Source organism: Falco peregrinus, chromosome 1, assembly GCF_023634155.1.
Source record: "Falco peregrinus isolate bFalPer1 chromosome 1, bFalPer1.pri, whole genome shotgun sequence".
NCBI lineage: Eukaryota > Metazoa > Chordata > Aves > Falconiformes > Falconidae > Falco > Falco peregrinus.
This window is the reverse complement of record NC_073721.1, coordinates 30,460,295-30,483,162: the sequence shown is the minus strand read 5'-3', so window position 1 is coordinate 30,483,162 and position 22,868 is coordinate 30,460,295. Positions and strand designations below refer to the sequence as shown.

The 22,868-nt window shown below is 41.4% G+C and overlaps 1 protein-coding gene across 2 annotated transcripts in view; it reads left to right on the top strand.

Moving 5' to 3' along the window:
* Window positions 1-14,689, top strand: part of PCGF6 (polycomb group ring finger 6) — a 28,513-nt gene extending 13,824 nt beyond the window's left edge. Inside the window, exons 9-10 of one of the 2 annotated variants that reach the window (XM_055802922.1) lie at window positions 5,347-5,433; window positions 13,016-14,689. In XM_055802922.1, the coding sequence (XP_055658897.1) occupies window positions 5,347-5,433; window positions 13,016-13,072 (144 nt within the window). In that variant the 3' untranslated portion in view covers window positions 13,073-14,689. Of the gene's footprint in view, window positions 1-5,346; window positions 5,440-13,015 lie in introns of those variants that run through there. The other variant, XM_055802932.1, reaches the window with a different exon arrangement.
* Window positions 14,690-22,868: the final 8,179 nt, after the last annotated feature.

Genomic DNA, 22,868 nt, shown 5'->3' with positions numbered 1-22,868 from the left:
GTAACCTTCTGAGACAATACAGTGTGACTGTGTGCCTCAGGAGAATTACAGAATGATTTAGGTCAGAAAAGACCTTTGAGATCATCAAGTCCAATTGTTAACCCAGGACTGCCAAGTCCTCTACTAAATGATGTCATCAAGCACCGCATCTACACCTCCAGGGATGGCAGTTCCACCACCTCCCCAGGCAGCCTGTTCAAATGCTTGACCACCCTTTCAGTGAAACCTTTTTCGTAATATCCAATCTAAGCCTCCCCTGGCATAACTTGAGGCTGTTTCCTCTTGTTGTCAGTTGTTTTCTGGGAGAAGAGACCGACCCCCACCTGCCTGCAACCCCCTGTCAGGGAGCTGTAGAGAGCAGCAAGGTCCCCCCTGAGCCTCCTCCTGGCCAGGCTGAACAGCCCCAGTTCCCTCAGCCGCTCCTCATCAGCCTTGTGCTCCAGCCCCTTCCCCAGCTCCGTTGCCCGTCTCTGGACACGCTCCAGCACCTCAACGTCTGTCTTGTAGTGAGGGGCTCAAAACTAAACACTGTACTCGAGGTGCGGCCTCACCAGCGCAGACTACAGGGAGACAATCACTGCCTTTGTCCTGCTGTTAAATCCAATTTCTTTTACAGTCAAGATCCTTTGGCTGCTTTTTTTTCCCCTTCTTAACTGATCGGCTTCTGGGTCTTTTTGGCAAGTATGGGGGGTTTTTGTCACTGGAAACCTTTAGTCTGTTTTCATGCTACAAATCATGACTGACTTGAAGATACTCAGGCTTATTTTTAAAAGATTAGGAAATTGGGGAAATGAAGCAGCAATTATTTTTGTATCCTGATTGATCATTTCTTTGTAATACGGAGACTTAAGATTAAAGGAGTGTATGTACTGAGCTGTCATCTTCTAATTGTAGTAAGCATGAAGCTGATGGGTTTGTTGGTAGACACAAAAAGCAAAAGAGATGTCAGATGTGTCATTAAAGATTAGTAAGCCTAATGAATAATTTCTTACTCAAACTTCCAAGGATGGCTAATAAAACAAAATTAGGGAGAACCTGAATATAAATCATCACAGGTAGAAGAGTTTAGGGAAATAGGTTGTAAACCATATGTGCAAAGAATATAAATACAGAGGGCACTTGGCTGCTCTTTTAGTTTGCAGTAGAAATTTGAAAGAGTTGAGGTCTGAAGTGGTTAATTTCCTATACACTTCCCCAACGTATGTTAAAGAAGAAACAGATACTCACTTGGGACAAGCTTTTCTTTTTAATATTACTTCTTTAATCTTGATTTCTGACTCTCTCCAGTTCTTTATTAGCTAAAATAATGAAATTTTGTATAAAAAATAATTAGTTTGGTGCACTTAACTTGGGGCTAGAGTCCTTGCGCTAGATTCCCTTGGGAAGCTAGGAAATTTCTTTCAGAAACGCATGTTTCGGGCACTATTGAGCTAAAATGCATGGCATTCACTGTATTTTTTCCCACATTTATCTACAGAAGACTTTACTGCCACAGAGTTTAATTGTGCCTTACCTGGGACTTGAAAAGATTTGACTGTAAGGAGGACACAGAGACTTTCCTTCTTTCTGTCCTCAGTACATGCAATTGTGTTCTTGGTTTCATTGTTGAGACTTCTAGTAAGGACATTAGGTGTGGCTATTTTGTGAATGCAGTTAGTTCCTACTGAGTATCAGCTTAGTTTGACAGTGTGTAAGAGTATTATTTGAGAATATTTCACTTGTTCCCTTTTAAAGCTGATTCAGTGACCAAGTGATAGAAAATGTTATCCATTCTGAACTAGACTGTACTTGGATCTCTTTTATTTAATTTATTTGTGTGGAATATTAGCTAGTACTTGCTCTTCTTCATTGACCTGCACAAGTGGGTTGGATTGAGATTAATGAAAGTGTGAATAAGCTATCTCTCTCATATGTTAAGTATATATAAAACTAAAAAGCCATTTTGAAGCCACTGTCTGTATTCTTTTTTCCTAGTCTGAGGCCTCAAATTATTTTCAGACTTCTGTATTTCAGTTTGAAAATGGATTATGATTCAGATTTCCTAGTTTATCTGGTATGTTAAGACTTCACTTATTTCTATCTACCACTTGAGCTGACTGACTGTAGTTTACTCTTTCTGGTGCTTTGTTTTGATCTCTATGCTTTGGGAAACGATTAATTTTCTGTATGTGTTTATATATATTTCTAATTACAAGGTCTTTTTAATATTCTTGCTGGAATTTGTTGGGGGGGTGTATGAAAATAATTTTTGAGCAACTGGAATTGCTAGTAAAAGCTAAGTAGGTAACATTTAATCTGAGCGAAATACAGGCTATGGTGTTTGGAATCCATTAGGGACTTGGCTTCAACAGCTGATGCACGTCTGTGTGGTTTGTGTTCTGCTGGAGAGTGGGGAGAAAATGAGAAGTGTTATTTCCTTTGAGATCATCCTGAGCAGCATTATGCCTTCTTGCCGTTCATTCTGTAAGGATGAGAGACACTGCTGAAAGACTTGCAGCTCGGCTGGTCTGAATGCATTAATGTAGCTTATGGAATAATCCATAATCAGATCTGTGTTCCTTAAAGCATATGTGTGCACACTGCAGCCTGGGGGAAGACTGAAAGGAAGTCTGTGCTCATACAGTGTAGTTGTTGATGCAGTTTCTTTATGCCAGTCTTAGACTTCGTAGCTGGTGCCTGTGAAAAGTAGATAGTAGCTAGAGGAAATGGAAAGCTTTGCCAGCTTTTTTAATAACTAGCTCAAATGCTCATGTCAATCTCTAAAACTTTATGGTTTCCTTGTCCTTCCCTGGATAGTATGGGTTGGCATAGAAACTATTGATTGAGGTCATCTGCTTTCTGGGCCAAATTCTCCCTTGCGATTATTCTTATGTGGGATGTCCCTTACATGAAAAATTTCCATTTTTATCTCTGTTACTGGGTGAGTATTAATTTAGAATTGTCTGTTATTGTGGCTTTTAGAGAAATAGCTCCAATAGCGAACATGACAGCTAAAGAAAATAAATGGCATAATGGAAAGTCTAGTCTATTGTAAGAAGCATTTTAACAGAAGTGACTTGAGTGTTCAGTAGCTACACCTTCATGTTCCCTTTCGGCAAAAGGTCAATCTGTATTTACTGCTGTCTCATGAGCTATCAGTACTAGCTGGCTTCAGTTTTACCAGTCAGTTGGATCTGTAGTAAATTTATAGCACTTGTGTTGCTGGTGCCTCTTTGGTAATGGAATATATTAAATCCTGTATGGCACAAGGATTCCTCTGAGGCACATTTCACAACTGATTTTTCACAGTGAACAGGGATTTTTTTTTCATTGTATGGTTTATTCTTTTGTCCTTATAGAATGAATCCTAGCATGATAGCAAGCAGAGATGCAGGCTTTGGTGCCGAAATGAGGAGATTAGGCATTTGGTATTCAGAGCACTCTTAACATGGTAAATGTGAAAAAACTCTTCTTAATTTATTAGAAGACACTGGGTCTTTAATAATTAGTACTAGAAATGAGCAGCAGGATCAACAGTGGGTTATTTTCAAACAAGCATTCCGATTCTGTTTTGTCAGCAGTTGTCACTATGTCTGTTTGCATCCTATATTGGGCAAATAGATTTTCTATTTCTGTAGAACATATAAAATGTGTATATCTATATGTTTCAGTGGGAGCAGGATTGAGTTTTCAGTGCCTTATTGTATAAAAATTATAAAAGTAAGCTTATAAAGCAAAAGTAATTAAACCTACATATCACTGGAAAGTGAAGCAGACATGTCTGTCTTCCTGCAGTAATAACTGTAGAGGCTAGAATGCATGGAAAACAGCAGAAGTAACTATAACCAGCTTTCAAAAACAAAAAATAAATTTATTTCTTTCAGGTTCTGTATTAAATACATGAAATGTTGATTTTAAATAGATATGCACGTGTGTATGTACGGATCAATATCTAATCAATATTTAACATTTCGTCCAGATTAGTTTTTAGTTACTGGTTTCCTCCTAGAAGCTAAAAAGCAGAAGTAATACAAGCAGCTTACATCTTCTGCACATTAAGATTCAATCTAACATGAACAGAGTATTCTATATCATTCTCATACTATACAGATGGTGAGGGGAAGTAAATTAGCCCTTTTGAGCATCTAAGGAGTAGAATTCCCGTGTTGCTGATTCTCAGAATGTGGTCTGCCAGCATGAGGCATAAATCTTCCTGAATGTCTCCATGACAAACAAGAAAGAGATAGTGGGTCAGCATGCAGAAGAGCATAAATCCAGGGCAATAGAATAGCTGAAGCACAGAGTGCATTCTATAGTGGAAAGTGGCCATATAAGAGAATACGTAATGATATTGCAGTATGCTCCATGACTACTGCAGTGGCAAAGCTTAGATGGTTTCCTTGCAGAAAGCTGTGGGAAGCTCATTGTCAATGCTCTTTAATTTTGAGGTTTCATCATAATTCACAGATGAGAGCCTTTTCATTTCTGTATGTAGAAATTGTTCATAAGGAAAATGTAACCAGGCTGCAACTGAAAGAGACACAGTGCTGTGTTAGCTGCTTAATTTGGAATGTTGGAGACTGGATTTATATTATGCACAGTAAATTCGTAGTAACTGTATAAAGAAACTTATTTTTCATAATAGCGAAGACAAGGAATTCAGAATACCTCATTATCAAGTCTCTTTTTTCCACAAAGTTACAGGTTTTGTGGGCAGTTACTTAACAAAAGTGCCTTCTCCAGAATTGCAGACATCATTGACATAGTTTAGCTGCAGTAGAGGACGTTGCTTAGAACTGCTGAGTATGCCCTTCACTTGTATCACTGAAGTATTGATTGCATTTTGCAGGAGGACTGTGTGACATCCTCGTACAGTGAGCTGTTCTTTTGTACTAAAACACTTCTTCAGAACAGTCATATTAAGCAAACTTACTCATGTGTTTTCTCACTCAAGAATGAGGGCAGCAATAGCTCATTTTCTGTCAGTGGCACAACTTGCCCTCTTTTGCAATTGATAAATGACTCTGGATGTTTGTGGGATCATTTTAATACATGATCTAAATTCTCATTAAATTCATCACAGCTATTATTAAACAGTGTTTTTCAGCAAACACCCCAAACTAAGAGTGGAACAATAAACTGTCCTCCCTGTTACAGAAGTGAGCCTCAGGTCAGGGGTGGGATGGGAGGCATTAGGGCAGTGCAATAGTGCTGTACATGCTAAATACATTTGGACAACAAGGTAAAGATGGCTTTAGTGTATAACATGCTAGAATTTAACTCTTCTAATAAAATGTTAAGGGCTTAGATACTGTTTTGCTAGTCCAAAGATAGGTTGAACTTGACCATGTTCCTTTTCTTTCACAGGTGGACATAATATGTGGTGATCACCTGCTAGAACACTACCAGACACTGAGGGAAATTCGTCAAGCCATAGGAGAGAGCGCAGTGCAGGTATGTGTGACAGCTGGGGTTAGTTCCATGCTTTCTATTTTAAAATAGAAACTTCTTTCTTAACCTGTCAGGTATCATAGAATGATTGAATGGTTTAGGTTGGAAGGGGCCTTTAAGATCGTCTAGTTCCACTACTATGGGCAGGGATGCCTTCCACTCAAAGCCCCATCCCACCTGGTTTTGAGCACTTCCAGGGGTGGGGCATCCCCAGCTTCTCTGGGCAGCCTGTTCCAGTGCCTCACTACTCTTAGTGAAGAATTCCTCCCATGTATCTAATCTAAATCTGCCCTCTTTCAGTTTAAAGCCATTACCCCTTGTTCTGTCACTCCATGCCCTTGTAAAAAGTCCCTCCTCCAGCTTTCTTGTCAGCCCCTTTAGGTACTGGAAGGCTGCTCTAAGGTGTCCCCAGAGCCTTCTCCAGGCTGAACAGCCCCAACTCTCTCAGCCTCTCTTCACAGGAGAGGTGCTCCAGCCCTCTGATCATCTTCACAGCCTTCCTTTGGACTTGCTGCAACAGGTCCATGTGCTTCTGATGTTGAGGGCCTCAGAGCTGAACACAGTACCCCAGGTGGAATCTCAAGAGAACAGAGTAGAGGGGGAGAATTACCTCTCTCGATCTGCTGGTTGCACTTCTTTTGATAGAACCCAAGATATAGTTGGCTTTCTGGGCTATAAGTGTGCGTTGCTGGGTCATGTTGAGTTTCTCGTCCACCAGCACCCCCAAGTCTTTTTCTTCAGGGCTGCTCTGAATTAATTCTCGGCCCAGCCTGTATTTGTGCTGAAGTATAGCACCAACTTGTCTGAAGAAATCACTTAGAAAAATCTCTGCAGCTTATGCAAAATGTTTGTTTATGTTGAAAGTAGAGTTGAGAAGTAGACCATGTGCTGAGAGTGTTCTTGATGGTTTGATGATGTTCTGGATATGAGATTTTTGTGGTTGGGTTTGGGTTTTTTCCTATTCCAAAACAAGTTGCTATCTTATACCTGCCTTACTTTCAATTAACATTCCTTCTTTTCCTCCCTGGCGATTGCATCTCTGCAAGAAATTAAAGGACTGAAGCATCCCAAATAAGGCTAGCCTTGTGACTGGGTTAGGGGAATGACCTTGTTCATAAAAACACAAGCCAAAGATAAAGAGTAATGAATGCAATTAATTTGCTTGATGCATATTATACCAGTCCTGGTCACAGCATGTGTGTATAGCCAACTATTTCTTGTTGGTAACTTACTATCTTAAGTGCTGCTGGCTCTGCAAATAAGAAAGCATTTTTTTATTTCCTTGGGAATCTTTTCAAACATCTTTATAATGGGAAAGCTCACACCATTTTAGAAGTACAGCAAAAACAATGAAGTAGTCTTCCCAGTGCATAGTAAGATGCAGATGTAAAATCATGACGTATGGTAAACTGTATGTTAATCTAAACTTGGAAGTCTGAAAAGTTAATGTTTAATACAGTGGGAAGAAGTAGGATTTAGATTGCTTTCCAAATAAAATACCAATCTAAGCAGATTGCGGAAGGGCTGAAATAGTAGCAAATTCAGTTCTCTTGGCTCATTTGTGCATACTTGCAGTCTTTTACATTTAATTTTTCTGCTGAGCCCTTTCATGCTGCAAGAGGGCTTCTCTGTTGAGGCAAGAAGTGGAAAGCTAATTTCAAGATATCTTGGACAATGTGTCACCCGTAGTTGATTTGAGTCACTAGGAGGGATCCCACAGTCAGGGCAGTCATTGTGTGGCTCATGCTGGTGTTGGCAGGCATTAAAAATCTTTGAGGCTTGTGGTGTGTTCCATAGTTTCTGTAGTCAAGGGGAATAAATGCCGTACTTGATGTCTTAGCTGTTTATAAAATAATATGAATTAAAAATGAAAAATGTAACTTTACCGACTTTGGGGAGCAGGGCATAGAAACCAGGAGGAAACCAGTACTGGTAACAAACTTACTTCTAAAGTAACAAGTTCCCTGTAAGTAAATAGAGCAATCAACACATAGTGATGGAAGTGCCCTCTACTAAAAGCTTCACTAAATTGCAGGGCGATGATTTATTTCTCAGTCCAGAGGTGTAGTCAGATGTACATGCTTTTAGACTTCATCTTAGCGTGAAAGCTTTTCATGTATCAAAAAAGCTCTTGGGGAAGCACTTTAAGGAAAACTGCATCAGTTTCATTTGTTGTCGGAAATGGATCTGCCTAGTTTAGTGTCTTTCATTTCTTGTCTGAATTGGGTCTGCCTGATTCATGTTTAGTGGCCAAGTACCAGTCAGCAGCTCAACAAAGAGAAACAGTTGTCCTGGGGCACGTTCTCCAGCGAGGTTTCAAGTCTCGTTATTACAAAATCAGTATGCTAGTGATGAATTCTCACAAGCCTGCTCTACTGGGCAAACAGACAGAACAAGATCTTTGCTTATTGTGAAGTCTTGTGCTTTCATAGTCACTTTTGCCAGGAAGTTTGAAAGATCAGGTTCATTCTTAATTTTTCTTCACTTTGTTACAAAACCTCTTAGGGTGCCAAATAGTTACAGTAGAATGTTGCAAATAGACCGCAGTTGCTTCTTTTGTGATATGAAATAATTGTGATATTTTCATGTTTTATAGTCCCATGCTATATTATTTTTCAGAAATGAAGAAGGGGTGCATTTTTAGGATTAAAAAAACCTTGGAAAATGTTTTAGATAATTATCCAGGATAATAAAAATTGATAGGTCAAGTTCAAAAATAGTAATGCCTGTTTTTTTCACAAAGACCTGAAATTCAATGAGGGGCATGATTATCCTGGCCCAGTGAGACTACAGCTACGGAGGAACATTTGATGGATTTTACATTAAGCTCCAAGGACATCTTGTGCCATCATAACCTTCCAGCCTTTCCAAACCAGTGTTGGAGCTTAGAATGCCCCTAACGGCTCTCACTAGGATGCTGAAACACTTTTCAAAACTGCTGTTGTCATTTACCAGTTTCTGACGTTCATTGTAGGTGATTCATGCTAAGAAAATAGCTTCAATAGCTACTCTAGGAAATACGAAGTCATTTAAAGGAATAAACATTGGAGTTTTTTACTTAAATGAGTAAAGTCACTGTTGGGAGGAGAAAAATAACTGCTTTTCTGAACTGCATTTTTCATTTGCAGATTCATTCGTGTCAGTAGGTAATTGTTTTTGCTGAGAAAAATTATTTTTAAAATGCAGTTAACTTTCTCTTTGCCAAAGGCATTAATTTTAACATGCATTCTTTGGCAGCATTTGTCTTGGAAGTTTCTTCGAATGCATTGCAGCATATAAGTTATGTGTGATTTATTTTTCTGGACTATAATCACAGTGATGTTTTTTTAGGGGCTTTTACTCCTCCTGGATGGCTCTTAAATGCTCAAGATTGTTTTGTGGAGATTTTTGGTGTTGGGGTTTTTGTCCTACTGAATAACGAGGTGTAGTAGTGGCTTAGAGCCTCAGTAATTTTAAGTGTCCTGTAGGTTCAAGCCAGCAGGATTTCAGCTGTTCTGTATAGCTCTGTGTCTTTCCAGCAGGTATGGGAAGATAAGTGTGATCTGATGGTAAAAATATTCCTGACACTGGCTGCATTGTGACCTGTTTGGGTTCTTTTAATTGGAGTAAATAGGCAACTAATTCTAGTGGTTGAATGTAAACAATTAACATGTTAGTTTGACTAGTTGATAAAGGCTAAAAAAAAAAATCAGGAATAAATCTTGTTTAATCTTGTAGATCTCAAGATATTTTAACATTTCTGAAATTGTGTGGTTGATTGAATCTTTCTAATTAGCTGGAGATAAGATACCGAGCTCTCTTTAAGGCAAAAATGTAAATTTGCTGCACAGAATTTATATAAAAAGTGACTTTGCTTAGTTTTTAAAACAGTGTAAAACTTGTGGAATTTATTGCAAGGAGAGATCAAAGGCACTGATAGAAAAATTTAAAAGGTTCAATTTTGTTACCAAGCACTGAGATCTGCCTGTAATTCAGTTTGATCAAGTAGCTGAGGAATGACGTTTGTTATTAACTGTATGGGAATATAATTTCTTCCCTGTATTACCTTCCTCCCCTGTGCTGCCCTAATGTAACATGATCCAAGCTGCTAGTTATTTTCATTTGTCTGAAACTGTCCTTCTCGGAGCTCTGCATCACTGATGGATATAATAAGCTCACACATGGGAAAAGCTGAAAAAGGGTAGCTTCCTTTAGGACCTTAGCCCTTGGCACAGAGGTCTTGCAGTTTATAGTAGTCTCTTTGTAACTCTCACTTTTGTGTAACCCAATGCTATTGGGTTGGGGTTTTTTGGTTGCCTGAGGTAGGCAGTAAAAGCTGTGATCTAATTTAATTACTGTGACCCTCTAGCACACATCTGCTGTGGGGATACTGAATTTGGAAAGTTGCACTTCTTGTTGCTGCTGCTCTTTACAACATCAACAGCTGTATATACTATGATGTTTCAGTCTGTCATTCCCACTCTGAAGTTTATAGCTGGGTGTAACAGGTGGGGTACTTACCATTAATTTTTTTTTAGGTCAGGTTCACAAATACATGGTGAAGAACACTGGAGAGTTTTGCTTTGCTTTTGGGCACATCTGAGTTAGCCTGATGTGAGATTTGTAATAAGCAGTGAGCGCTCATTCTCTGTTTGGATTTCCTTTTAAGAACAGTGTCTAGAGAAAGCAGATGAACATGTAGAAATGTATAGTACTTAAAAAGTAAGTAATCACAGACTAAGCAGTGCCAGTACTGGGTTAAGTCTCAGCTTCTCTTTGTACAGAAGGAATTGCAATGGGTTTGGCCTTTGGTTTAACAGGTATATTTCCTGTGTAGATATGATTTCTTTAAATGTCTTGCTGTCAAATGTACCACTTGAAAACTCTTTTATCAAAGAATACATTGTAGCATTTTTTCTTTTAAAACTATTCTTTCCCTTAAACTCTGCTACAGACAAAAGTGGTTTTGACTACAGTTCTCACAGAAAGGAAGCTTTAATGTATCTTATTATTTCTACTGAAGTAGCTAACAGGCACAAGGAGTAAGTATACCTTTGTGAAGGTGTAACAATATACGTGCCAAGGGGTTCGTAAGTAACTTTGTAGTACCTGCTCTAACTAACAAGAAGTGAGGACAATCAGGTTCCTATCTTCATATTGCAACACCATCATCCCACTTCGTGCTAGGTCCTGAGTGAGTTAAAGCTCCTGTCTCTTCCTTCCATCTTTTCAGGACTTTACAATGTATTTTTGGTTATTAATGGATTGTTTTCATTCCTGTCCATCAAAGTTAAGGTTGACTGGCATCTACCCTACACTACGCCCTCATTTGTTGTCGTAAGCATCCTTTAAATGAAGTGAAGCTGCGTGAGACTCGTGGAGCACATTTGCTCTGAAGCTGTTTGTATCACCCGTAGATGTAGAGATAAAGAACATAGATATTTCTGTAGCATGAACGTAGTCTCTTCTAGAGGTGTTTTTGTGTGCTGTCCTTCTTTTCCAACATGACCCATCTGGTTGGTTTTGACAGTTCTTATAAAAAAAATACTGTGATCCACTTTTCTCAGTACCTGCTTTTTAATCCCTTTTTTCAGACCTTCAGTCTTGATCTTGTGACTGACATCACCATGTCCAGAGATTTTGGATTTGATTTCCCTTAGATTTGACTTGTGGTTGCCAAAAGTTTGTAGATTCAAAAGCAACTGACCAAGTTTGTAGAAGAAACACTTGATACAAAACTATTTTGACTTAGGGCTCAGGAACTTCCTGAGAGACGCTTCTGAATTTGAAAAAATGTTATAGGGAGGTAGCACACTTGCCCTTGTCATGTATTTTTGATCTAGAATTTCACTGTGGGGCTAGGTAGCCCTTTGGTCTGCCCTGGTATGGCCATTCTTAGGACTTTACATTTTAATTATTTTTTTTTCTAATGGCTCATTTTTTGGTGCCCTCTTTTCCTGACTTAGAATATTAATCTCCTCTTTAAGTAAATGACAAAATCTGTAGCCAGAAGCAGAGCTTCAGGTCTTACTAAATGAGCAAGTTGGCTGAACTAATCAAAGTACTGCTGTTGCAGATCTGTTCTCCGTTGTTATGAATCTTCTTTCACAGTCACATTTTAAAACTCCGATAGCTCTTCCACTGTCGTCTTCTTTTGAAAATAACTGCACTTTTCTTTTCTTCTTTTTTTTCCTTTTTTCTTTTTTCTTTTTCTGCAAAACAGTAGCTTTATTTCCAGTGGCAACATTTAGCTGTCATACAAAGTTAAATAAACTAATGGTAGAAGAGTAAAATAATTACACACAGCAGCAATTAGGGTGATTTTCTCCTGAAAGAGCTTTGTGACACTGGAGGCAAAATTTTCTGGTTTTCTAATAAGAGGTCATCTTCCAGACAGAACATAGAGGTGTTGATAGGTACAGTCTGAAAAGAATTCCCAAGGGAAGAAAAAGGGCATGTCATGGAGGTGTGGAAAAGCACATTCTGTCTTCTTGAGATCAATTTCTTCATCTTAAATTTCCTCCAATGCAAAATGGCTCAGAGGTGTTTTTTATAAGTAGTTGAGGCTACACCAACCAGTCAAAAGCTTTTTTACATAGATTACAAATTACAGTTTTGGAAGAGATAGATATATTTTAAATATATTTTAAACACTGTGTTTAGCCTAATATAGTACTTTCTACTGTTACCGTATTATAATACAGAACTTGTAAAGTGGCAACAGGCTTGTTATTATTTTTTTTGTGATTGATTTTTTAATTATTTTTCCCATGCTGATATACCCCATCACACAGAATTATGTAACTTCTCTGAACCATATGTGATCTTATGTCCTGTATGTTAATAGACAAAAACATCAGAAGCAAAATATCGTATCAGTTCTAACATCAGTTGTGATTAATGTAGTTCTTCCTTCAAAAGAAAACTTTTATTAAAGCCAGTCCATATAAATAGGTCTAGTGCAACATCAAATTCCCAGTAGATCAATAGTGGAAGCAGACTTGAGTGCTAGACCTTTCACCAGCTGTGTGTGAATTAACTGATTTAAGTAAGGCTAAAGAGCTGGGACGTGTCCTGTTTCATAGGTGAAAGGTTTTTCTATTATGTGGAGCAGTCTCAGACGAGGAGAAACATGACTAAAGGGATTATTATTTTTGTGTAATCCCTTGTATTCATTACTTAATAAATGTGTAGTAGTAGTCTGGGCTTTTCCAGTACAGCTTTTGACAGCATCTTCTAGAACTACTTAAGAGATTACTTTTTTTCTGCCCCACAGTGTCATGTGGAAAGCAGCATGAGTTGTAAACTAGCATCTGTTCTATGAAGATGAGATAATTCCATTATAACTTCAGAATAAAGCAAAGTACCAGATTTTACTTTCTTTTTCTTTTTAACACCCTTCTCCATCTCAGAAGGGAATGTAATTATTTGCCTTGATATTTCAAAACTGGCATTCACCGTATGAAAGGGACATGGTATATAATGGTGAGTGAGATTGCATCTGAGGTTCTGCCATGCAGTGGCTGTTATACCAGGCGGTGACAGAAAATGCCTCATGGAGAAGGCAAAGTGGTACAATAATACAATTTCTTTCTCTTCTCTCCAGGATGGTTTACTTGTACTGCACTATGGCCTGGTAGTATCTCCACTAACTATAACTTAAAGATTGCTAGAGTATCAGAAGGAAAAAGAATCTGAAGTCATCAAGCTTCTTCACTGCTGTTTTTCACCAAAGAAGGCCATCGTGTTTCCTGTGACAGGAAGCAAGTAAAAGGAACCACCACTAACTGCTCTATGCTTGTATTTTAACATCTGACATTACCACTGTAAAAAAATTACAGTTTCTGTAAGTACAGCTATAGATGTTGCTATGCTATGTGTTACAAATTACTGTCTTCAAATTTCACTCAGCTCAGGGAATTTAAATGCTCAGAGTAGCTGCATTTTTTTTTTTTTTACTTTCTAAAACCACAGGACTTCACGGGGTGAACAGCCTTTTTTTCCTCTAAGCTATGAGACATTGTTTGCTTTCTAAGTGTCTAGCTAGAACAGTGCTCTCAGGGATGATCTTCAGTGGGTAGTATAAGTTATTCTGGGGAGGAGACAGTCCTTTGCCTAAAAAAAAAAAAAAAAAAAAAAAAATGTACTGTGATCATCTGTCTTTGGATGTGATTTGGGGAAAGGAAGGGAACTTTAGAAATGCAGACCAAAACAGGTAGAAAATGACACATTGTAAGCATTTTTTTTTGACAAGTAGCATTAAATTTAGTTGTTTTTCTTGAAGAAAGACAACTTTCTTTGCACTGGAAATATATTTGCTGGTAGTTTGGCTTATACCAAATGGTATATCATGCATCTCTAGTCTTAATGGAGATGAACTGGCTATGAGCTGGTTAAACTATGCATGGGAGAAAAAAAGTAGCACCTCTTTCTACCTGCTTGCTGTATGTAAAATAATCACTGTCAGCCTGATTCTGCTAGCATGTAAAATCTCTCAACTGACTTGACTGGCAGAACCGTAAGTCTTTTGTACTTTAGCACATCTCTTTCTAGCAGCTGTGAAAATGGTAGCTTTTTCCACTCTTTCTACTGTGTACCTAGCGCATTGTAGTGGAGATGAGGGTTGAGTAATGTAATACTTGCCGGTTGCTACCAGTTTCATGGAGAACATTAGGTAACTTTAATCTTAACATACTAAAATACTAGGTTTTGTGACAATTGTAATACTTCAATTGTTGTTCTGTTTAAGATTTCCATGGTTTCTTGTGCAGTATTAAGGACCAGAGCTTTGTGTTTTGTGGTCTTGCTGCATACTAGGTCATCAGTGCAGAGATTCATGAAAGCTACCATTAAGCACCAGGCTCCCTCCCTTCCCTATAGTCAGTGTAGGGAAGGGGAGGACATTCCTTTCTAAAGTGTTTCAGAGCACCTAAGTTAGCTCAAATGCACTTGCTCACTGTCAGCCTAAGAGGACTGGCATCCTTTGTCTAAAGAAACCTTTCATGAATCCTTCCTCAGGTGTTTACCATAAATGTTCAGTTTTGTCTGTGAAGATGGCATCACAAGAAAAAAACACTCTTGTTTGAAGTAATTCTTGTGATGCTTCTAAAAAATGTAACAATTTCTAGCTACAAATTCCTATTTTACCTTTAAAGTTTGTATAAAAGTAGTGTTTAAAATGCAGCAGAAGATGAGATTATTTTGTAAACACTTTGAGTTGTGTTGATAAGAGATTATATATTGTAACAGTAAAATAAAGTTTATTTTAGCCAATTTAAAATTGAGCTCTCGTATTTCCATGCCGTGCTCCCTATGTCAGCCTCAGAATTATAGCAGTTGGCACTGAAGCTGCTGGCTGTGCTCTGGGGTTATTAGAATAACAAATCTCAATTAGGAGGTTGAATGTTCAAGGGTAGTTTAATAGCAGAATCTCCACTGAAGCTAACTGTGGTATTGTTGGCTGGAGTAACATGGAATTTCTGGGACTCTCCTCTTACTGAGGAGTTCAGTGAGAAATAGTCAAGATGATTTTTCAACACCAATACAGGAAAAATATTCCTATGCAGTTACAGGACCTCTTTTTTTCAAAGCATGCATCTTTTTGTCAGAGCCACCTCTAGATTATTTTCGTTCATGTTTATGGCTGCTGTTATCAAGTCCCCTGTGAACCACATCTTTCTCTGCTGCTCTGACCATCCTGGCTTTATGCAAGGCATCTAGTTTGTTTACTTCATACTGCCACTTCCTTTTTCGTTATCACTCATGGTTTTGTTTTCTGTGCATAGCTCTGTGTTTAAAAAAGTTAGCAGTATAGTCACTTCTTACATCTCAAATTCTTCCCTAATCCAGGTTTGAACTTCGTGTCTGCAGAAGGGCTTATTTGCAAAGTTTAACAGCTATATAGAAGCTGATAGTGAATTGAAATTCATGTCATTCTAGGATACTGGTGACTTGCATAGCCTCAAGATGACTATGCTGCCACTGGCTCTGCGGTCAGTGTCAGTTTGTTGGTTTGGTTTGGTTTCAGGGGTTTTTTTCTAAAAAAAGGGCTTCTGGGTATCTTTAAAGAGAGGTTTTCTGTAGGGTAAATCACATGCCAGTTAAAATGCAGAAGGCCAAGACTTCCTACTTGTTTTTTTCAGGGGCTTAACAGATCTTCAATCCTCCTCATTGCCTTTGATGTTTCGGTATGAATGCTGAGTGACCTCTTATTTCCCATTTGTCCACATCTCTCTTTCTGCCTTACCTGCCTTCAGAAAGTATATTCTTAGCTTAATTTTCCTGGTTGAACATCCTGCTAGCTTTCACCTTAAAGCATACCCTGAAGGCACTGATGTTTTATCTGCTCTCCAGCGTCTGCAGTACCCCCTGGGACACATCCGCATGCAGCTGAGGTGACCTTTAGCTGTTGCCAAGGCTGATCTGCAGGCTGTGTGGTTTCCTGCATAAAGATAATCATTCTGCTTACTTTAAAATATGCCAATCTTCTTTCAGCTCTCCTGCTGCTGTTTTATTTCTGTTGGTCTTCTAATCTTTGCTTTCCTTCCAGTCACTTTTGGTCCTCATGATAAAGAGCTTCTGTAACAACAGACCCATCTATGGGATGGCATCTCTGCCCTCACAGGACATGAGACAGCTGCATGCTCTGGAAGTGAGGCAAGGTGTGCTTGGACTTGGTCATTATTTTACAGATACTATTGTTTCTTCACATGATGAAATAATTCTGGGTTTATTTTCTGGTTACCTACTTAGCAGTGACACAGATCCTAATTAAATACGACTTGTACTGCAGCATAATTCTGAGTTGCTTTACAGGTCTGCTAGTTCCCAGGAAGAGGAGATGGCGAGCCCCCGGTATCATGAGTTCTTACAAATGCAGATCAAGCTACAATCAAGCCATGAGCATTGAGTCATGTTGGTTACGTTCTGCCTGTTTTCTTTGTTTGATACAGATTTAATGTAACAAGAAGGTAAGGTCCAAGAGTCTGGTGAAATGGGCAGCTGAGCCCTGTAAATGGAAGGGCACTGTGAAATATCATTTATGTTCTGAGCACCAATATTGCACCCAGCCTTGATCTGCATTGCTACCAGACTGTGGCACACCTGAGCCAGCAGAACCCTTAACGCTCATTTGCATAGCTGTGAACAATGAGTTCCCGATTCTACGAAAAAATCATTCAAGCTTGTCTAATACTAGTCTCTGTAGAATTTCTTTTCAGGGAATCATCAGGCATTTATGTGCAATGATTTATGTTAATGCATGTTAACAGTCATTAACATTAAAATTACATCCCTGGCATTTTTTCACTTTTCTTCAGTGGGGAGTATCATTATTATGAAATTTGTGCTCCATGCAAATGAGGGGGGGGGGGGGGGATTCACTCTAGCAGTCGAGAGTGAGCCTATTAACAGACGTTGGAGTTTTTATGTATTCCATCTTTTCCTTTTAAAGGGAGATGGTCAAGTCGTTCACATAAATCTTCTGTTATGCTGCACGCCTAATGCAGTGCACCAGGTACCAGCCTGAATGTTTAGCTGCTTTAAAATATACTTGTTCTGCTGTGATAGATGTTTGCTGAGAGATGTAGAGAATGTTGCAAATAGCACATTCTTAGCACTTTTGCTTTTTATTTGTTTGTTCTACCTCCTTTTTTTTTTCTGTAACCCCAACTAGTTCAGCATGAAGAGAGGCAGCAAGGTGATCGTAAGCTGAATTTTACTCATGTCATCCTTAAGACACCCTTGTTAAATGAGCCAATGGATACTTGCTGAGGTTTCAGAAAGTTGCCATAGATACAGGTTTAATCACTGAGCGTGTCAAATTTTACTGGTTTTGAGAGATAAATGATTATCCTATGGCAAGTGAAATGCAAAATTGATTGGCTGCCCTGCAGCTGCAACATTCTTGCTGGAGCTGTATCACCTTTTTTGCTGGGACTTTATTTAGTATAACAACAATATATTTGTGTGAAAGCAACAGTCATCTGCAAAAGAAATATTTCCTGAAGTGGAAAAGAGAGCTTGTATTTTCTAGTTGCATGGTAAAATAGTCTATTTGAAAATGAAATCTTAAAATTACTGTTTTCTTTGAAAGAAAACATTAACAGTAGAAAAGTGAGTGGTGGGGACCTGGCGAAGACTGAGGAAAAATGATCTCTCCTGGGAGAGCTGCTTTGGAGCCCTTTTCATGTGTTGCTGGGTGGCATCCAGTCATTCCAAGATAACCACGAGCGCTCAGAGTACACTGTTTGCAGCATGCCTTTATGTAGCTTGTGGTGACAAAGCGGTTATGTTAAATGATGGACCAGTGTGTCCTTTCTTGCATCTACCTGGGACTGAAAGGTGAGAACTCATTAGGTGAGAAGCCCAACACCCTTCACAAGAACCTGCAATCTCCTTTTTCTTCCTCACAGGACATGGGGAAAACATTTCACCCATTGGTGGCAATAAAATAGATTGTGTGCCACAACATACAGCACAAGAGTGGTGGTGGCGTTCCTGTGCCTGAGCGGGTAAGCTGAACACGGGGGTGCCTGCATTCTCTTCTCAGCTCTGTCCTTGGCTTGCTGTATGACCTTGAGCAGAGTTCTTCAGTTCTCAGCTCTGTCCATCTAGAGCAATAATTTCTATGAAGTGTGCATGCAAACTCCACGCTACAGCTGGGTATGTGAGGGTGGGCAATGAACAGACTCTACGATCAAGATCCCTTCATGACTGCAGGCATAACAGGACTGGAAACTGTACCTCTTTGCCAAAGCCACCAAGTGTGTGGCGTTTACGAAAACTACTCTTACTTGCTTATCACTTGGCAAAATTTTAAACACCTGGGCTGAAATTTGTTGTGTTGCAGGTTGTACCAGCTGCGAGTGGATTGTGGATTTACTTAGTTATCTGTGGAGAAATTCAACCAAAGGATTCAGTGCATATCATATATACTGTTCATCAGTTCTTGAATTTGATCAGTCACAAGTAGTTGGTGAACAGTTTAAAAAGAATTCTAGGGAGGGGTTTTTTGCTTTCACAGCTAGCTTTGTCTTTTGGTCGCAAATGAGCCCATAATGAAGCTTGCCTTGGTATCGAGGCATTCATAACCTCTGCCCTCTGAATGGGTTTTCTGGTGTCTGATAAGGGAAGCTCAACTTTTCAATCAATGAGTGTATTTCACCTAGGCACCTGCTTGCATGAAACTGGGAGGAGTCTGGTATCTTTGAGACCTTCAGTTCTTAAATGTGGTTGAAGTTAAGCTGATGAGTACAAAAAATGGCTAGGGAAGGATTTAGGGGGTAAAGGGGACATTCAGTCTTGGTATCATCCTTTAATCCTTGCTTACTTAAGAATCTAGCCTGAATATTTTGGCTTGCTTCAAGTACTGCCAGGCATTCTAATTCATACAGCTCTCAGGCCTCTTCACTGGTCTAGGAATTTGCTAATGAGATGCCTTGTGTCTGGTGCTTGGGGGGATTTTTTGCATTTCCATTGAAAATCTGCTTAAAATTAATGATGTTCTAAGCCTCACTGCAAACTGTGTTTTTCAGTCTGACCTCAGCTTTTCTGAATGACATCTCCAAACAGCTGTTCTTACAGACCACACTCGGGTCTACGCATGTAGGCCACCTTGGAGAATGACTACATGTGTGTCAGGGTGTTCAGGGCTGCTCTGGGCACGGGGGAGCCAGGAGCTCATGTCTCCCGGGCTCTCTGGGATGCAGGCAGCCAGATGCCCAAAGGCAGAGAAGCTGAGCTGGCCCTACTATGAGAGAAATTGAATTCTGGTGCCTGTGTTGTTCCAGTACTAATGCTCATGGCACCCCAGGAGCTTTGCTCCGATCTACAAGCAGCAAGTGGATGTGTGCCTGGGGCTCCTGGAATTGCACTCAAATTTTTGGGCTATTTCCCTTCCATCTAAGCAGGTATGTCCATGTTTAGTGTGAACAGCGCTTGTTCTTTGCGTTACGGTGGACAGCCGAGCTCAAACAGAGCAGTTGGTTCTGGGCAGCAGAGTGTCTTTGCAGTACATACTGCTTTAACAAGGATATAATCATCTGTCACAGAATGGTGCCTTCCTCTAATTTAGCTGGGTTTTGGGTGAAGACTCCTGCACAAGCTCTAGGAGTGCATATCCCACCCCACCCCCGTCCCCCATACTTGCAGACCCCGGCTCTGTAGCCCTACTTCAGCTGGAATCTACTGGGACAGAACAGAGCTGATGAGCATTCTCTCGCCCCACCCCAAGCAGTGCCCTGTTTGCATGTTATGCTGCATTTGCCAAGTGATCCTTACTTCCACACGCCTGCAAAGACTGGCACGAATGAGCAGGCATCGCTTATGCTATTTTGATATAAACTTTACTTTAAAGTCAGACCCCACAGATGTGGACATTTGATCGTTCAGGTGCATCTGTTAAGCTGCTGGTGTTAGGGCTCTCTGTGTGGGTCAGTCACTGGGGGAAGATGCTCTCTTCTTTGAGGAGGTCTCTGTGCTAAGAGCTGGCAAGGAAGAGATCTGGATGGATCCCGCCAAAGGTGCTGGAAGAGACTTCACTCTGAATTGCCTATTGATTCCTTCTTGCTGAATGACAGGGTTCTTCCCCAGTCTGGAAAAGATGTTTGCATTCCTGCCAAAGGAGACTATTTGGGCGTTTTTCTTTGGCTTACTCTTTAATGAATTCCAGCATCTGGACAAATATCATTAACAAAACTGTGTGCAGTGTCTCTCTCTGTTTTTAAGGAACTGTACATCTCTGCACAGACAATTGTTGCAGGAAACTCCAGTGGATCTGACAGACCCTTGGTTCCAGGGTCACAGCAGGAACAAGACTCTTCCATCACTGGAAAGCAGCAGGAGCATGACCTAGGCCCATCCTAGCCAACATCCCAGGCTGCCCAGACATCTCTCATCTCACGTGACAATGAAATGAGCAGAGCCAGGCAGCCCCAAACCACAGCTGCATGGTGCGTGGGCCAGCAATCTCCATCAAGGGGAAAAAAACAACTGGCTAGCTCTCTGGTGGAAGTTTGCATGCCTGTGTGGAGGCTGGAGTTGTCCCCAGCATAAAGATGAAAGCAATGCAGCATCATGGAGAAATGGCCGCTCTCTGCTTCTTCCCGAGCTGATAGAATCATGGAATCATTTAGGTCAGAAAAGACCTTTGAGATCAAGTCCAACCATTAACCCAGGACTGCCAAGTCCACTACTAAACGATGTCACCAAGCACCACACCTACATGTTTTTTAAACACCTCCAGGGATGGCAGTTCCACCACCTCCCCAGGCAGCCTGTTCAAATGCTTGACCACCCTTTCAGTGAAATTTTTTTCATAATGTCCAATCTAAACCTCCCCTGGCATAACTTGAGGCTGTTTCCTCTTGTCCTGTCAGTTGTTTTCTAGGAGAAGAGACCAGCCCCCACCCGCCTGCAGCCTCCTGTCAGGGAGCTGTAGAGAGCAACAAGGTCCCCCCTGAGCCTTCTCCTGGCCAGGCTGAACAGCCCCAGTTCCCTCGGCTGTGTGATGATGCTCAGGATGATCTGCTCCATAACCTTCCCCGGCACCGAGGCCAGGTTGACAGACCTGTAGTTCCTCAAACCCTCCTTCCCACCTTTCTGGTAGATGGGTGTCCCATTGGCTAACCTGCAGTCTGCTGGGACCTCTCTGGGTTGACAGGACTGTTGAGAAATGATGGAGAGTGGCTTGGCCAGCTCCTCCGCCAGCTCCCTCAGTACCCTCGGGTGGATCCCACCTGGCTCCACAGACTTGTGCGCATCTGAGCACAGCAGCAGGTCAGTAACCACCTCCTCCTGGGCTGTGGGGGCTTCATTCTGCTTCTGCTCCCTGTCTTCCAGCTCAGGGGGCTGAGTACCCTGCAGGTAACTCTTCTTGCTATTAAAGACTGAGGCAAAGAGCATGTTAAGTACCTCAGCCTTTTCCTCATCCTTCATGGCAAATGTTCCCCACCACATTCAGTAAAGGATGCAGATTATCCTTGGTCCTCCTTTTGTTTCTAGTCTATTTGTAAAAACAATTTTTGTTATTTTTATGGCCAGCCTGAGTTCTAACTGGGCTTTCATCTCCCTAACCTTCATCCTACATAACCTTATGACTTCCTTGTGGTCCTCCAGAACTGCCTTTCCCAAAGGTGGCAAACTCTCCCTTTCCCCCTGAGCTCCAGCCGAGCGCTGTGCTCAGCCAGGCTGGTCATTAGTGGTGCAGCCTGTGCATGCGGCTGCCTTTTATCTGGGAGGTCGAGGTTCTGCAGTGGTATAAATCTTTAAGCATCTGCAGTGTGACTCTCCTTTCTTCTGGCAGCCTTGGTGTTTAACCCAGTAAGAAAGGTGGGACCACAAAGGAGGCTTTACTGCCCGGTTCCAGCTCAGTGCTCTGCTGTGGAAGCCTGGTGCATATAAGCAGGCAGGTGAAAGGAGTCACCCTGGAGGGGACAGCAATAGAAAAGGAGGCCTGGTTGAAGGTAGCTGGAGGTCAGTGTTGGTAACGTGCCCAGCCGGGCCTGTCCCTCTCTGCTGTCCTTGTTCTAAAGATGAGGAGTGTGTGGGCACGGGCCTCCCGGAGGGTAAGAAAGTGCCACGTGTCCCCACATGTTCGATGAAGGGTTCAGCCTTCCCACCCCGCAGCAGCAGCCACCTGGGGCCCACAGGCAGGGGGGGCTCCGTGTGCTTCAGTTTGGCACTAAGAAGCCCCTTCTCTGATCCTGCAACCAGAATGGGCTGAGCCCTGGGAAATGCCTGGAGCAAGCTGTCCCCAGGGGCTGCATCTGCACTGGGGTGCCAGGGTCCCATAGCACAGGCGTTGCGGCCAGAAGCTGGCCATGTGTAGCTGGGAGGCTGCTGCAGAGCTGGGGGTGGCCCTGGCCCGCCTTGGGAGCTCTTCCATTGCTGCACAGCACCTGTGGTTGGTCCCCGTCCTTCAGGAAAGCGGTGTGTCCCCCTCCGGCAAGGGGTCTTGCTCATCCTCAGTCATGGGAGAGCATGTGTAGGGCTGGTCAGTCGCTGCTATCAGGGTAATTAAGGCTTGGCATCTCGGATCCTGTAAGATCACAGGAACAGACCCCAGCAGAGGGGCTGTCAAAACTATAAGGTGATCTAAAATCCAGCCTAATTATTTCTGGTGTATCCTAAACATGCAGGTCCTTTCCCTGCCTGCTGCCTCTCTAACACCGCTGGAGCTTAACATCGTAAGACAGCACCAAAATGCTGCAGAGCTCCAGAGATGCAGGAAACCTCTGGAGGTGGCCCTTGCAAAGCAGCCATTTTCTGAAGCAGCGCCTTGTCCTCCCCCCAGCTCTGCTGCCTTCCTCCACAACGGCAGCTGCTCCACATTGGTATCGCCGAAGTAAAATTCCCAGCTTCATTGCTAGCATCCAGCCGGCTGAGCCAGCGGGAATCCCAACGGAGGCTTGTGTTGGAGACAAAGAACAGGTCAGTCTGCTTAGACTCTAGGGACAGCA